Source organism: Centruroides vittatus, unplaced genomic scaffold, assembly GCF_030686945.1.
Source record: "Centruroides vittatus isolate TY-2023 unplaced genomic scaffold, ASM3068694v2 scaffold_712, whole genome shotgun sequence".
NCBI classification, from domain to species: domain Eukaryota; kingdom Metazoa; phylum Arthropoda; class Arachnida; order Scorpiones; family Buthidae; genus Centruroides; species Centruroides vittatus.
Window position 1 is genome coordinate 2,132,879 of NW_027122715.1, and position 18,834 is coordinate 2,151,712.

General features: G+C 27.4%; 1 protein-coding gene across 2 annotated transcripts in view; it reads right to left on the reverse strand.

The window, feature by feature from the left end:
• Window positions 1–18,834, reverse strand: part of Tango1 (transport and golgi organization 1) — a 69,242-nt gene extending 50,408 nt beyond the window's left edge. Inside the window, exons 1-7 of one of the 2 annotated variants that reach the window (XM_067287809.1) lie at window positions 18,692–18,834; window positions 13,362–13,492; window positions 6,573–6,659; window positions 5,572–5,821; window positions 4,171–4,386; window positions 1,706–4,101; window positions 844–972 (exon numbers count right to left, since the gene is read on the reverse strand). In XM_067287809.1, the coding sequence (XP_067143910.1) occupies window positions 844–972; window positions 1,706–4,101; window positions 4,171–4,386; window positions 5,572–5,821; window positions 6,573–6,659; window positions 13,362–13,492; window positions 18,692–18,827 (3,345 nt within the window). In that variant the 5' untranslated portion in view covers window positions 18,828–18,834. Of the gene's footprint in view, window positions 1–843; window positions 973–1,705; window positions 4,387–5,571; window positions 5,822–6,572; window positions 6,660–13,361; window positions 13,493–18,691 lie in introns of both variants that reach the window. The other variant, XM_067287808.1, reaches the window with a different exon arrangement.

An 18,834-nucleotide genomic window follows, 5' to 3' on the forward strand; every position in this document is an offset into this window, starting at 1 on the left:
AAATAAACTCATATTTATTATTGATTATTCTCTAGCATTGTTTCTTGTCATTAGTCTGTAGAGAACTTTTAATGGTCTACAAAAGTAATAATCCAAAGAATTGTTTGATGAGTCATTAAAAAGCTTTATTAATAATGATATCTCATTTTTGCCATCTTTAAATAAAGACATTTATTGTAAATGTTTCACTTTTCAGTTTTTAACCAAAGAAATTTAAATGTTACAGTGTTAAATATTTTAAAGAATACTGTAATTAAACAAGTATTGCACCAGAAAATAATTATAATCCCTTTGTACCACAACTTATACCACAACTACTTTTGCAGAGATAAAGCAATTTTTTAAAAGTTTATTATAATAAATACATATGACCATATATATTCATCAAAATGTATATCCAAATATTTAACTTCATTTATACTGAAAAAGTATTTGTTGTAACCTGGAAAAATGATAATCATATAAAAATAAAACGTTTGTACAAAAACATATGCATAGTTGTGTTTGGTACCTACAAGAACACATTGTTCTATATGATATAACTTTTTTCTTACAAACATTTTCTTAATATAAAAATGTATTAGAAAATAAAGTAGTGTTTTCACATATTTCTGATGTCTCTCTAACTTTGAAACTGGTATTTTTGTTTTTAATAAATAAACTTAGAATTTCTTTGATCAACAAAAGTCAAATTTGTTACTGTATTAAAATTCTCATAACCTAATTTTAGTACAATAAAGAAATTATCTAATTGGTTTAAAAAAAATAACTCATTGAAGTTATATGATTCATAAAATATTATATTATACAATCAAAAAATTAAAAATTTGAAATATAACTTACTTGAATATAAACAGTAAAAATACATACAAATGTTGTTAAAACACCTGTAATAAAGGTAATAACAGTAACTCTTGGAGAAAGGCCTTGAATTTCCCACTCAGAAAACTGTTTCTGAATTTGTCCAGGTAACTAACAAAACAAAATTATTACAATTGTAAATCTTATCTACATATAATTTCAAATTAAAAAAAAACAAGTAAAATGGCAAAGCCATTCTTGGGACGAGACTGTGTCTTGGAGAGCACGAGCAACACATGCGCAAATCTCGCACTCGTGCCTGTTTGTAGAAACAGTCTCAGCATTTTGTATTTTATTTTGACCCGGTTCTCAGTCCCATGACTACCTACAAGTCTGGTTTATTTTATGTGCGCGTGATTTGGGCACCAAATACTGTATGCCAAATTGCAACTCATGACATGTACTGTACTCCTTCACACCTCTAAGGTGTGCAGCCATTAACAGCAGTGTGATTTTAGATACGAGACATAGTCTTGTCAAAAAGTTAAATTAATATAAGAATAAAGCACTGTTTTTAATTTCTAATATTTTTTACAAAACCAAACTTAAAAGGCAATGACATTATCATCATCAATGTTTTAAAAATATAGAAAAAATAAAAATCCATTGAAACATGAAAAAGAAATAATAATCTTTTAAAAATAACCACAAAGCAACTATTTAAATGAAATTTATAAGTATCATATCATCATTAAGGTAACTTCATCTACTATATATCTACTTCCATATTCAAAAATTTTTAAAAATATTGAAAAATTAATTTAAAAAATTATTTATTAGAAAATTATATATTTATTTTAAAATACAACAGTAAGTAAAAAATTAATAAATCATTTCAACTCACCATGTCAATAATAACTTGTAAGAAGAATGGAAGGAATCCAATATATTCTTTTGCTTCTTCATTTATAACATCAAAGGCACTTTGTGTTGCATCTTCTACATTTTCATAATCAACCTCTTCATTATAATTTAAAATTGAACGAGTTGTTGTTTCTATTCTTGAAGCAGTTATCATGCCGTCTTCATCATAAGGTAAAATTTCGTCTTTAACTGTTTCAATATTTTTTTTCATGTCTATATCAACATTATGCAAATGCTCTTTTGTATCAGACTGAATACTTTCATCTTTTACAGATAACTGATTATAATCATTTTTTAAAGAATAATCATCTGTAATTTTTGGGTTATTTGATAATTCAATTGATTTTGCTAACAGGTCCTGAGATTCATTGCCTGCATCTAAATTAAAGTTTATATCTTTGTTTAAAGCAGATTCATCAGAGTTGCCAATCATTTCTGTACTAGAAGTAAGTGGTGATTCTGAGATAAATACCGTATCCTGGAACTTATCATTTAAATTTTCATCATCCGTATTTTTGGAAAGAAATTTTATTTCGTCACTTTCTTTCAATAATTTGCTATTTTCTTGATCACTTGGAACGGAATTAGAAATTTTAGAGTCAAGTTTATTGTCTACATCATTTAAATTCAAACTAGATTCTAACGAAGGTTTAGATTCAGACACTGTAGATTCTTTCATAATAATATTTTGTTTATCTTCTGTTTCAACAGGTATGTTTTGATTTAGGTCTTCATTTGAAGCTGACTCACTATTTTCAACAGGAATATTTACTTTTATGTCAGAAAGATCATTGTTTTTAGCAGGAATCGAAGGCTCTTCTAAAGAATCAATAATTTTACTATTAATTTCTTTTTTATCAGCTATTAAATTTTCATCATTTGTAACATTCTGTTCAAGTTCAGGTTTAGAATGAATTTTTACATCTTTCTCTTTTATTTCTTTCATATTTTTTTCATCTATTGTCTTTTTATTCATATTTGAATCAAGCTCCAATTTTTTATTACTTTCCAAGTCATTGTTTATGTTAGTTGCTATTTTAGATGAATCTTCATTGACATTTGCTATTGTAGCTGTATCACTAATTTCTTCTGAAAGTGCAGTTTTAGAATTTTCAATTTTTTTAACGTGACTTATTTCAATAGATTCTTTGTGTAAAACTGAATCTTTGTTAGTCACAGTATCATCTTCATCTTTTTGAAATACATTATCTTGATTAGAATTACTATTTAAATTAGTCTTATGAACATCAGCAAGAATATCTTTACCATCACTTTTTATTTCTTTTATATCGACATTAGATCTGATCTGTTCATTTGTTTTGTCTATAGCATTTTCTGAAGGATTGATTTCTTTAATACCATTTTCATCTACTTGCTTTATTTCAGGTTTTAACATATTTAAATCATTTAATGCTTGTATATTCTCATTAGTTTCATCATCATCATCACCATTATCAATTAAATTTTCTTCTTCCTCCAAATCCTCATCCTCTTCTTCCTCCTCTTCATTATCAGTATCATCAATATCATGTTTGTTTTCATTTTCAAAATTATTTTCCTCATTATCCATATCCAGCTCACTTTTAGGTTTTTCACTACCAATTGTGGAGAAAACATTTTTAGCAAATGTTACAACTTTTGAAAAGATAGATTGATTATTTGAATTATTAGTTACAAAATTGATATTCGTATCTTCAATGTCTAAACTTTTTGAATTTGTATTAACAAGTGTATCAGATTCTAAATTATTGCTGGAATCAGTATTTTCAGAAGGTTTAAGTGAATCTGATACCATTTTATTTTTTATATCATTGGAATCAGTAATAGAAACTTCTTCTGTTTCTTTTTCAATATTTACTTCATCAAGATTAGTAGAAGAAACAGATTCTTTATTGCTTTCAAGTATTTCTTGTGAATTATGATCATTAGCTACTGTTGACTCTTGTTTGTTTTCAACAAAAACACTGGATACTGCATTATCAATGAGAGTTGATTCTTGTTTGTTTTCAACAGAAATGCTAGGAGTAGCATATAAATTTTTTTCAATTGAATCTTGCTGAACTAGTTTGCTTTGATCCAGAATATCTGATGATAAAACTGGATTATTTAAAGAAGGATGCATTTCAGATATTTCAGTTTCAATTATATGACTATCAGATGAATGAGGTGTTTGTGCGTCGTTAGAAATAGTACTTAATTCTGAAGTAAGTGTGGAAGGATGTAAATGTGGAGAGTTGTATGCATCCACAATAGATGGTGTTTGTTCATTTATGGAATTTGATTCAGATGGCGATGTAGGATTTTCTTCACAAATATGAGTTCCTTCTATCAGTGTACAGCTTTCTTGAACTTCTTTTGTAGACAACAATGATCTGCCTACAATTAAGGATTCTGTTATCGTATTTGAATCAAAATTTTGTTTTGCATTTATTACTGAGTTTGTACCTGAATTAAGATCAGAAATACTAGGTGATGGCGAAATATGAGAATGAAAAGATTCTGCATTACCAGCAACTGTCGATGAATGTATATTTAGTTCTTGATGAGCATTATTTATTTGTGGTCCGTTGTCTGAAGTACTTGTCTTTTGTTCCGAGTTACTTGGTATTTCATTCTGTATTTCTGAAATCTTATTATTGACGATACTGTATCTATTTAAATCTATTTAAAAAAAATCCATATATTAAAATATAAACAAACATATTATTTTTGCATTTTATAAAAAAAGAAAGAATTCAAATATAGGAATAGATAAACAAGTAATTTTGTTTAAATGTAACGATTTTTGTATTGTACGGTACATTGTTAAATATTTTAAAACATTGGAACATGGCTGTATTCGACAGTTAAAGAAAGAATTTTCAAATGATAGAACTGTTTTTTGTACATTCCTGAGGAGGGCCTCTAAAAGAAGCCGAAAACGTTCAAACATTAATGTTTCTTAATTATTATGCCTTTGTGTCCTTTCTATCTTAATTTAAATTTAATTTGTATACTAGTACTTTTTATATATTAACAGGTCCTGTTAATATATAAAAAGTACTAGTATACAAATTAAATTTGAATTAACGTTTCTTGTTCATTTACTGCTGGAATTAGCATTTAGGTGTAAATTTTGTTGTGACTTAAACAATTATGTTGATTGATTAAAAAACTAAACAATCTTGAAATTAGCATTTTGACATTTCTTACTCAGCTTAATTATTTAACTTCAATTACTTGAAGATATTATATATCTGTTATGTATCCAAATTAGAAATAACTGACTTGAGTTTTTCTTGCAATTAGATTATTTAACTTATTCTAGTAAATAAAATTATTTTGTTTAATATTCTAGCACTTTTCCTTTGTACCTCTGCATGTTGCAGCATATTGAGTGTTCTGTTCTGATGTTGCACCATGTTGTCAGCTTGTAAGCTGTCATTAAACTATTTATTAACTTACTTTAAGCTGAGGATGGTCAGATTTTTACTGAAAATACTTCTTTTAATAAAAAGAAAAAAAAAGTTGGACTTCTTTAAATAAGCAGAAGTGGATTTATTTATTTATAAAGATAGCACCAAGTTTTGTGAACTTTTATTATTACAAAAGAAATTTAAAAAAGAAATGACAATTATAGTTTTGATATGTTTTTATAAGTATCAAGATTGCATTAAACTTAAAAAATTGATAAATTCGTAACTACATAAATTTCATTTAGTGTGTCATGCAAGAAAGCAGCATTATATTTATCCATAAAAAAAATATAATGAATTATTAATACATTAGAATTTTTTAAAGTTATATAAAATTTGAAGTAAAAAAAGATTATTTAAAATGTATTTTATGAATTACACACACACATACCCTCGACAGTAATTGTTTCATCTGATAATGATTCTTTAAAATTTTCTTCTTCTTTTGCTGTAGCTTCTGGACTTTTCGATAATGCATCATCAGGAATATTACTTTTTGAAAATAATGTACTACTACTCACAGTAGATCCTTGTAATACAATATCATCGTTTTTAGGATCAGATGAAATTGGTGTTTTTTCTTCTGGAATTGTTTCATACTTATCTTTTGCTTTATTTGAAATTGTTTTCCAACCAAATTTCTGAAAAAAATGATAATAGAATGAAATAATAGTTGTTAAATTTAACATTTAAAATTTATTATTATTTTTAGATTTATCTTTATCTTCTATCTGTTATAAAAGACAGAATATCTATATATATAGTCAGCTACATTAATATGGTTTCAAAAAGATTAAAATAAAGATCACATTGAAGATAAAAGCTATGTTACTTTCTAAATAGAAACCTTATAAATAATAATTATTTCATTTATAAAATATATTTTTATAATAACTACAGCAGAGCATCGATTATCCGAATCAATTGGGTACTGGAGTTGTTCGGAAAATTGATTTTTCGGATAACTGATTATGTACAAAAAAATACATTATTAATATACTACATTAGTATATTAGTATATCCCAATAATAGTATATTAATATACCTCATGTTAAAATTTTTCTCCGTTGCGTGTCGCTTCGCATTGAATTTTTGTCAAAGTTAAGCCTTACAAAACTTTTTATAATAATAATCGTGGTTATTATATCATTAAAAATTATTTCTTTATTTCGTACAAACAAAATAAATATATTGAAAAATATAAAAACAAAAAAAAATTATACTTTAGAAGTTAATCTAGTATCAAAAACGTTCGATTTAGCATGACACACGTCCCGACACAGTCCGACTGGAACGCTTTCAGTTAACCAACGTTTCGGTTGATCGGTGTTCGGGATAATTGACGCTCTACTGTATATAAACAAAACAATTTTTAAATAAATAAACTTAAACCTCTGAAGGAACTTCAACCAAGTTTCTGTTTAGTATTTTTGTTTCTTCTATAAATCTTGTTGGTGCAAAACCTCTCCTTCCACCAATCTGATATAATGAAATTTACATTAGTACACAGTAAAATAACATTTTATAAATATAATGTAATAGCAAAATTTCTAAAATTATTTGAAAAATTTTCAAAGAACTTTTTAAAAATAGTACATAAATTAATTATTAAAATTATATAGTATAAATAAATCAAGATAAAATTAATCCATCAATAATTAACTGTTTAGAATTATCAATAAATTTTCTTTCAAGATAAAAACAGATACTTTCATGCAAATGTAAATATCTAGAATTAGCTGCAATAAAAGTAGATACTAATATAATTTATATATGTTAAATAGTAATAGCATGCATAAAGAATCAAATATTAATATTAGATTCTTTGTGCATGCTATATTTTGGCTGGACAAGTAATAATTTAAATAACTGGATTACTGGAGTAGGTACAGTTGTTATTTACACTAAATTTAAGTAATTAATTTTAGAAATATTTAGAGGGAGGAAAAAAATTTAGAATAGATTTTAAACACACAATTCCTAAAGATTGATACTTACTAAGAAGTATGTTTATACAAATTGTTTTAAAAAATTCTAGGTTTTTAATAACATAATCCAATACTTCTGATTTTTAATCTTTTAACTGCAATATTTAGGATCAGACATTTTAAAACTATTTCATAAAAATTTGTGTTGGCTGAAATAGTAAAAGTTATCAGCCAGTCATTCTGGAGGTAAGGATAAAATCAGGGAAGGAATGCCTAGGAATTTTTCATGAGTAGTCTTGTCCCAAAAACACTAAGTCACATTCCTTGCCACCTGGCTGCCTCCATTACAGACCTGGCTAAATTCACAACCGATATGATTAAAAGACCTTCTTAGTGCCCATAAAGTAGAAACAGTAAAACCAAAAATTATGTTATTGATAAATATTATAAATTTAATTTCATAAGTAAACAAATTAAATACTTAATAATCTGCCTTAATAATTTAATGACTGGAAAATTTAGTACTACAGTTAGTTGTCTCACCAATTACTTGTACTTTTCATCATAACATTATTAAAGTATCTGAAATGATGTATTTTAATTAATTTTGCAATAATCCCATTTATTAAAACATGTCCATAAAAATAATACACTATATATTTTTTTAAAATTAAGTTCTCTTTCTAAAGTTTAGTACAATATATATAATATAACTAGCAAATGAGCCCGGCATTGCTCGGGCAAATGATTTGGATGATTTGGTAAATATTGTATGCTTGGAAATTAAGTTATTACTACCAAAAACAAAAAATTGCATCTAAAATAGTACAGTAGAAACCAGTCTTCAGGTTAAGCCTTAATCTTCTACCTCTCCCTCCCACAGGAAAATTTCCAAAAATTAGCGTGCATTCTCGTGACATATCCTAACTGTGTACCAAATTTCACCTCTTTAGGTTCAGCAGTTTGCTCTGGGCGATGATGAATCAATTAGTCAGTCAGTCAGGACATGTAATTTTATATATATATAGATATTATATTTTAATATAATTTTTCATTGGTCTATTTAGTGTAAACTTTATGATAATATAATATGTAATGTGAGTTAACTTTTTCATTTTATAAACTTCAGAGAGAAAATACTGTTTTTATTATTTAATTTCATTTCTCTCAACATAAATCACAAATAATTTTTTTCTTTAAATTTCTTCATTTATTTGTTCACAATTAAACTCCCAGAGATGATTAATTATCATGCCTTTGTGTCCTTTATCTTAATTTAAACTTATGTTGTCTACTGTACTTTATCAATTAACAGGACTTAATTTCTGCATCCATAAATCCAGTATAATAAGTCCTGTTAATTGATAAATCCCAAAGATAATTTTTATCAAACAAATTAATTGATTATAACTATTTTTATTTATTTAGTTTGTTTCACAATGAAGCATTTCAATCATAATGATCTATTTATCTATTCTAGAAAACTAAATGATGACACAATTTATAAAAATAATTTCTTCAAAAATTAAATTAAAAGAATATATTTTTCAGATAAATCCTTTTCTTATGATAAAGAAGATATATGGATATAATTTTATTATTAAAACTTTCTGTCTTTGATTATTTTAATCTTAAAATTTTGAATAATAATAGCAAGTCTATATAAATATTCTATGTAAATAAAATGAGAAAAGTAAAATCAGTTTATCAGAACAGTAACTGTTAATAAGTTAAATTTTATGAAAAATATTTTAAAATAATCATCATAGATCAATTTAGTCAAATTAATTAATAAAATAACGAATTTATTGCTCTTAAAAATATGAAAAGAAAATGGTAATTGTTTAATATTGAATGATTAAAAAAAAAAAAAAAGGTAAATTTTTCTCTGTTGTAATCAAAATTCTCTTACATAAATGCCACACTTTATTGACAACAGTCAGGACAGACTACTTCAAATTCTGCAAAATTTTTTGAACTAGTATCTTACGGATCAAAAATTGTAATGCGTCAGTTAAAAGTTAAGTTAATTTTTACAATTTAAAGCAATTGATATAATACGATATCTGTAATTAACTATATTCATAAAGTATGTTTTAATTATTAATATCAGCAATTTAATGTACATTTTATATATATTTTATAAAGAAATTAAATATAAGAACTACTTTATAATTTAATTACTAAGAGCAATTAAACAAGATATTGGAAATACAATATTTAAATTCTAAATAAAATTTTATTAGAACTTAAACATTAAAAAATGGCTGTTTCAAACATATTTGCATTTGAAATTTATAGATCTTTTCAAAAAAGTAATAAAAACTTGTTACTAACAAATTAATAAATAGTCATGTTACAGGAATACAATATTTCATCTTCAGAGTAAGATATAAAGAATCACAGTACTATACTATAAGAACTAAAAAAATTTAATAATTAAAAAAATGCATACATATAAACTTATTTAGTTTCATTTATAATATATACCCAATGTAGTAATAAGCAAAATTATTTATGAAGTATGACTAAAACTTCAATGATAATATAAAAATCATACAATATTTAACAGTCATCATATAATAAATCTGAAATTAATGCTGAACTTGGTAAATAGTTATTAATTCATATATTACTGTTCATTGATTCATATTATTTTACACTCAAAATTCAGTGCTATTCTATTAGTTCAATATTGATTATTTTTTACCAGAATTCTTGTATTCAAGGTATACCCTTGAAATGGTTGAACTTGAAAATCCAAACTTTGTATATCTGAAAAGCTATGATCCATTTCACAAGCACTTGCTATCATACCATACTGAAATTCTCTAAATCATGATAACTTGTCATTCTCTCTGCACAATCACTCTTTATACTTGCACAAATGTCTGTTATTATGTTATGTATACTTTGCATACAAACAAAAACAGTTATTAGAAAGGGAATTCTGCTTAAAGTGTCTGAAAGATTTGACTATCCCAGTTTTTGGCACTTCAATATAAAATAATAATAATGCTTAATAAAAAGTCTTGGCTTGCTGAAATAAGCAGTGTTTTTATTTATTTATTACAATTATTTAAATCTATCAATTCTAAAAATCAAAGGGGCAGAAAAACAGTTTGTAATATTAACTCATACATATTATTACTAATACTTAACACATACTATTAAATAATAATAATAAAATTCATAATATTAACTCACATCAAATAGAACGTGCTCAGCAAAAGATTATACAATAACCAAACACCTTTATCGTTGCCGAGAAAGTTTATTTAAAACAAACATTTTCCACCTATTCTGTAGGCCATCGTCAGGTTGAAAACGGACAATTGGAAGCTATTTGTCCGTTTTCAACCTGACGATGGCCTACGGAATAGGTGGAAAACGTTTGTTTTAAATAAACTTTCTCGGCAACGATAAAGATGTTTGGTTATTGTCTAACTCCCATCTTTGATTTTCAACAATTTTTATTCTAATGATCAATAAAACGTAACACAATATACAATATACTGTATTATAAAATTTTATGTCTTAGCACAAAATTAAATTTTATAGATCTTTATCATTATGATATTAATGATTATTTTTAATTTCAAAAAAATAAATCATTTTTTATAATAAATATAAATCTGCTTTTTACACAAAATCTACTAACTTCACATGTGCATTAAAAATATTTGTGGAATGAATCAAATCATTCTTTTTCAAAATATTTTATTCATCTATTTAATACTACAGTAATAAAGCATATAATTCTTTATTTTTCTTTAATTTTGAAAAATAACTAATTTCTCAATTTCTCTTTATTGATATGAATTCATATGGTGAAAATTTATAATTTAACAACATGGGTAAAATGAACAAATATAATTTATATGGATTAAAAATCTCAATTCATATTTATTTTTTCATCAAATGCTATAAAATTTCTGTAGCTGCTCTATTCACTAGTAATCTAAAACAATGTGCTGAATTATTATGTAAGGAGTAATACAATCAATCCAGAACATGAGCATCATTTGTGGAGTACAGCACTTAATTTGTATTCCTATATCTATCTATTATGATGGATGACCCTAACCTTGCTCTTACTTTTCCTTCTATGACTCTGGATTCATCTGCATCACAAGCTGATCCTGATATCAGCATCCATATTGATAGTTCAAAATCAGCTGGTGGCATCAAAATGAGTATTTACATCTTACATCCCTTTAAAGTTCATCCCAAAATACACTTTGATGTTTCATCAAGATCTACAGTTTACCATTTATGACACTGAAATTGCTGCTGTATATACAGATGTTAAATGGGCTCTGAATCTAGAAAACAAAATCAGGACAATAAACATTTTCAGTGACTCTATATCTGTCCTGTCATCTCTTCTTAACCTCAACACAAAAAATACATAGTCAGCAAAACATGTTGAGTGCAGTCCCTAATAATATATATTTCTTTCAAGTCCCAGGTCAGAGACATTGTGGGGAATGAAATAGTACACACTGCTGCCAAACAGGCTGTCTCAGATCTTTGCTTACCCATCAATGTACAGTACAATCTTATGTGAAAAATGCTCTGAATAACATTATAAATCTCCACCTTCTAGACAAATGGGACCATCTCCTCCTCATATCTAAAAATAGTAGTAGTAGTTCCTCCAATGCTAAATAGCATACTGAGCAGCAATTATCATCCATCGATTTCGATCCTGGGTGAGGGCTTCAGCTTCTTTCCATGTCACATTGAACATCTTCAGATCTTGGAGAAAAGTTCTACACCAAGTATTCCTGGGGTGTCCATGTGATTGTTTGGCGGCAGGGGGAACCCATTTCATGGCTATCTTAGGAATCCTATTATTCTGTATACGAAAAACGTGGACAGCTAATCAGACTCTTCTATAGGCGACAATGTTATGAAGTTTACACATCTCACTCCTTCGGAGGACCTCTTCATTGGTGATATGACCTAAATATTGTAATATCTTTAGGATTTGTCATAAGCATCTCTGTTGGAAAACATCTAAAAAGTGAAAGTGACCTTTCTATTTGCAAACATCTACAGTCACTTTTAAACTCTTTCTGCTTTTCCATCACAAATTTTGACCAGCCATGGAAACTTCTGAAGGTATACCTAGTGTTATAAAACATGGCACACATACCTTTTGCTTATGTGACACAAGACAAATTGAAACTGTCAAGCATGTACTTTACAATTGTCCAATTTATTCTTATGTCTACATCTGAATCTAGAGATGATTTGCCTTCAATCTACATTCCTCTGTCTACATGAACTATTACTGTAGAAGTTATTCTTGGACTCATTCTTACATTTCATCAAGTATTGCAATCTCTGGAAAAACAAGCTTATGCTTCTTCATTAACTCCAGCTCAGTTACTATATTATTGCCCAAGAGCTGTTTTCTCATAGATATTTTTTTTCTGCATATTATTATTTTTTATAAATGTTCACTATGTACACCTGTGAGTAAAGCACAAATAAGTTATTCTTATTTCTATATTATGTATATCAGGGGTGGCCAACAAGTCGATCGCAATCGACCGGTCGATCGCCAAGCCAATTTTGGTCGATTGCTAGCAATGTCTTGACTTAATGTATTATATTTGTAACCGAACACAACTGTATGCATGCAGTTATGACTCGACTCATAAGCAGTGAGTGCACTTCGTACTGAAACTATGTATAAACATAGTATGTATTTCACACTTCCCCCTCCCCACTTAGACTATGCCTATGACAACAAGTCGATCGCGACACGTTTTTACGATAAAAAGTAGATCTTATGTGCACAAAAGTTGGCCACTCCTGATGTATATAATATGAATTGTTTGAGATTTAAATAATCAATTTAAACAAATAATCTTAATTTAAATTTTCAAAATACACATTATTAGTGTTTCTGTGACGTATATAGAATTTTACTATTGTAGTAATATTCATAGAATTGTAAGCAAGGAACCAACACAGAAAGAATGTGAAAAAAACCCTGTTTAAAAAGTAGAGTTGAAATAATTGAGACCAATTTATCTTAATTAGAATCAAGTTTTTTTTAAAATCAATTCATTGGATATTTCAAGCATTAAAAAACAGTTTTGTAAAAACTTCCTTTGAATGCTTGAGAAAAAATTTTTTATTGTAAAAATGATTTAAATTGATGTATTGAAACCTGAAAAGTAAATTATACAGTTTAATTTAATAAATTTCTATGAAGATCATTTTCCAATATCATTACCGCTGTTAAATAGTACTTTTCATCATCTATTAATCTTCCATAAATTTTTAAATTCTTGTTAGGTGATAATGATAAGATTTCAGGCCTTGGACTAGGATACATATTTACTGTTCTACCTTCTGCAATTATTCCTGTAACATACAATTTAAATAATGTATTAACAAACTTATATTGTTTTTTGAATTATAAAATATATATTCTAATAAACTCATATTAATGTCATTATTTCTAAAATGCAATGTATTAAATTCTTAAATGCATAGAAAAACTGTAGATATTTTGTATTTCTACTAAGTTGTAATAATATTTCATTAATGTCAATGAATTATCAACTATCAATCTTACTAAAAAGTTAAGATGTTGAATAATCATTTGTTGTTTATATATAATGACAGAAAAATTTCACAACTAAGAAATACACATTTGAATAACAAAATAGTTAACAGATAGATAAAAATAAATATATTGATTTAGTAAAGATCATGAAAATTCTAGGTTTTCATGCATAAAAAAAAATAAAATAAATTAGGTTGCAGACTCTAGTTTCTCTAGTCTGTCACTTACCAGTCCAATATGTCAAATAATCTGACACTGCAAGTGGAGCATATGAAATTTTGGTGTTATTACTTGTCAACGTACATAACAGAGAGAAACAAATATACATGTGTATTGTCAGTTGCTATTTATTTGTTGCACTTGTAGTTGGCAAACGTTTATAATTGTGATTAATATGATGATTAACCAGTTAACCAAGTGTAATTTTTACTGTACAGTACATACATATGTACAAAATCCAGTAATCCGAGATCCATTGATCTGATATATGACAGATTAGAGAGACTGCTGTATATCCTTTATAAATCATTATTATATTATAATCTTGTAAAATTTATGTATTTATAAATGTTAAAAATTATGTTTAAAATAATACACTGTAAAAAAGACTATAAACATTCCACAAGGTATAGCTATTGTATAATGAGAGCTAGACCCATACAGCGTAGAATAGTAGATCTAAATGGCAAATAAACATGATTATACAATGCCAAATAATATTGCTGACATGTTATATTTGTATCAAATTTATAGTAACAAATAATTTGATGAATAAGAGTAATATCAATTGTTAGAATTTCATATTTTATACATATGAACAGTATATGAACTAGAAAGCCAGATATGACCAGATATGATTCCACACAAACTACTGTATCTCTCTTTTTTGATATGACTGAGGCCTAATGAGATAGAATAAAACTTTGGAGAACAGAATCTATCAAGAAGAATAAGAATAACTTTTGAATTTATAGCTTCACTTGAATTTTTGTTTGTGTAGGAATAGTCTACAGTCCTTTCAGAGTTCCAATAGTGTCTGGTAGACAAAATATTGCTATAAACATTAACATTTGAATAATAATTCTAACCTATTCATTTAAAAAAACTTTTTTTTTCATATATAACTGTTTCAGTATTAGATATTTAGCAGTGATAATGGCTGTGATGTTAATTTAAAATTAAGTCATAGTTTTGTACAGGGTGTTTCACAATGTTTTGGCGATTTCAAAGTTGAATAACTCACAAACTAATCACAAAAAAAAGTTGAAAATTTTACACAAGGTACAAAATTTATTCAATTTTACTTATGAAATACTACATCGGACAAATGACGACCATTCGTGGCTACACAAGACTCGAGGCGTTTCACCCAGCTTTTGAACACATTTTTTGTAACTGCTGGAGGAATTCTGGAAATTTCATCTCAAATTCAATCTATTAATTGTTCTAAGCTTCTTGGCCAGTCGGAGTACACACTCGCCTTCAAATAACCCATAGGTAAAAGTCTGGCAGGGTTAAATCAGTTGAGTGAGGTGGCCATTCGAAATGATTGTGTTTGGAAATTATGCAGTTGCCAAAAGCTTCACAGAGAACTTCAATGATGCACTGGCAGTTGCACAGAAGTTTATTACCGAATTCAATATTGTTCCACAAGCAGGAATTAGATATTGCAGCTGAATCTTAAAATGTTTACGGAATTCACGTTGCATGCACATGACAGATTTGCTGATGCGAAAATAGTATTCTACCACAAACGCACGATGTTGCTTCGACCAGTGTGCCATGACACTATGTAGTAACCTATAGGAGATGGAAGTTGACAGTCCACACTACTAATAGAGGGTGTCACTGTCGCTGTATCTCAATTTTAACGCGAGTTATTCAACTTTGAAATCGTCAAAACATTGTGAAACACCCTGTACAACATGACATTCCTACATCATGATTTTGTACTGTTAGAAACACAGTTTGAAAATTGGAGACATTCCTGTACAAAATGTCACAATTTTTAAGTGTAAACACTGTCATTTGATGTGTTTTAATCCAAACAAGAATGAGTATTATCTCATATTTGCACATAAATTCTAGAATATTGAATACTTTAAAAACTGTTTTGTGCTTTTCACCCAGTTTTCTTTAATAACTGATTATATAATTCTTCTTCTTCATTCTGGCTTCCTATTCTATCTTTCCTATAAACCAGATATTGCTGCTATTAGTGATAGTGCTCTAAATGAACCCGAAAGATTGTCACTGTGTTTTGTTTTTATATATTAAATTAAAAGTTACTAAATAAAATAATAAAATAAAATATATCTTTTAGGCAAATGCAGGCAAATGAAAATATCAAATTTTATGAAAAACAGTACAGAAAAATTGAGATGTTGCTGATATTTCAGATTAAGTTCAAGAGGAAAGCTCAGATGATGATGATGATATTTTTCCAAAAAGAAAACATCCTCATTTAACAGTGTTTAGCAGTGAAGAAACAATTAATATCTTTTAATTCTGAGAAAAATTAGTATCCTTTTGCTAACTTTTGAAACCTAACCCTTTGTTTTGTGTAGCACAGATTCACATAACATGGCACTTTTTCAGAACCTAACTGCTATGTTATATGGGGAATATATGAATAAAAAAAATTGGTTAATGTTACCTATGGTTCCAAGATGGCAGCCCATCTCTGATTCCAGCAAATAGAAGAAGGGAAACAGTGGGGACACACGTTCTAACCTAACCTAATCTATTCTAATAAATTACCATAATTATTACCAACAAAATTATTAGAATAGGTTAGGTTAGGTTAGGTTAGAACGTGTGTCCCACTGTTTCCTTGCTGCAATCAAATGAGCCGCCATCTTGGAACCATAAGTAACACTAACAAAAAATTTATTTATTAAATTTTAATAATTTATTTTATTTTCTCTAATTAACGATTGTAAAACAATATATACCTATATATCTGCAATCTAAATCCTATAAAAGTATATTATTTAGACTTTTTAATCCATATATAATCTCGAATCAGTCAATAACTTTCCAATACTGGGATATAATAAACATATACAAGATATCTACACCAGCATACTTAAAATTAAGATATTTTTACTAATGTTCTCATCCATTTATAACAGACATCTTCAGGTATATAATGCAGAACAAAGCAGACACATTAAAATTGAACAAGCATTTACAAACAACTTACAAATTCAATTTAAAATTATTTCTTGAACAAATTACATATTTAGTTTAAAATTATTTTTTGTATGCGTTACAAAACGAATTTAAATTATTTCCTGAATAAATTACGTATTTAGTTTAAAATTATTTTTAAACTAAATATGTAATTAAACTTAAAAAAATATGTTTAAATTACCCTATCTTCGAAGATGTGTTATAAACGAATGAAAATGTTAGTAAAAATATGTTAATTTCAAGCATGATGGTAAAGGTTTATGCTGTATGTGTTTATCTCAAGTCAGTTCATATTAATATCAAAAATACAGAGCATAATTTTATGACTCTCTGCTTATAAATACTCTTTTGCATCTACATGTAATGAAAATTTGAAAAAATCTAGAAAAAAATTCAAATTACCCAATATTCAAGTTACCAAGAATGTCTAAAGAAAAGATAAACATTTAGGACACAACACAACTTTTTACAAATATACAAAGGAAAAAATATCATATTTATTCAATCATAAAAATCAATGGTTAATGTTACCGTAGGTAGCCAAGATGGAGGCTCATCTCTAATTCCAGCAAGAAAACAGTGGGACGCACATTCTAACCTAACCTATTCTAATAGTTTGGTTGCTAATAATTATGGTAATTTATTAGAATAGGTTAGGTTAGGTTAGAACGTGCATCCCACTGTTTCTGTGCTGGAATTTGAGACGAGCCGTCATCTTGGCTATCTAAGGTAACATTAACCAAATTGATCAAAAACAAAATTTAAATGTACTTTTCTAAGTTGATTAAAACTGAGTGAAAATGTTATAAAATGATATTAGAACTATAAAACAATGACAATTGATATTCAAGAAAAACTTTCATTGTAGATTAAAAAAGAAATGATGTACAGTAAGATGTATATAGTAAAATCAGCAAAATTATTTTGTCAAACCATTGTCTTTCTCCTACTTATCTAAAGCATATTTGTAATGCTTATAATGTAATGAAATTTATTTTAAACTAAACCATGCATTAAATGTGTGCATTTTTATTCGAATTTTCTGAAAGTGTCTTAAAATTTTGAAATAATGCAAATAATCTATGAGCAACAATAATGCAATTTACTAAATTTAAATTTAAGCGTATCGCGCTTTCGGCATTATATAGTTTGGAAACACAGACACTCCGAACGGCAGAGAAAAGAAAACCGGAAGCCTTTGAGACGAAGGATGATGCAAGCGTCGTGGATGGCGAGAAAGAGGAACGAGGATGTTTTAAAAGAAGTAACAGAGAAGAGACACGATTGGCCACCTAATTTGACACATGGAAAGGACAATGTTTTATCAAAAGGAAAGATAGAGGGCAAAAGGGAACGTAGAAGACCTAGAGTGAAATGTCTCAAGAAGTTATTACGGAATAGGCCTTACTAACAGATAAAACAGCTAGCTAAGCAATGAGAGAAGCTATAATACTGTACACATCCATCTTTGCCCACCAACCATTGGTTGAGGAGAGAGAGAGAGAGAATTTTCAATTATTTTCAACGGACAGATGTTACATTTAACAAATATATGCACCAAATTCTAGTTTTTTATTGTATTTAATTCAATATCGTCAGTGTATTGTATATAATTCAATTTGTTGGATAGAAAGATTGTTATAAATATGTATTGGCATATTCCTATAAAGGTTTTTTGAACTGAATTAACCTTCAATAATTCAATATAAATGTCTGCACGTTATATATTACTTACATATTTCAAACAATATTACAAATATTAAAATATCTTTATGTATATAACCCTTCATAAGACTTGCCTTTGCATTCTGTGTCTGCACATAATAATTTTGCAGTTGCAACGAAATGTGTATACATACAAAATATTAATAATTTTATAAATAACTTATTCGCACTTCTCTCGCGAAACTCCATGTTTACTTTCCGACACGTCATGTTCCAA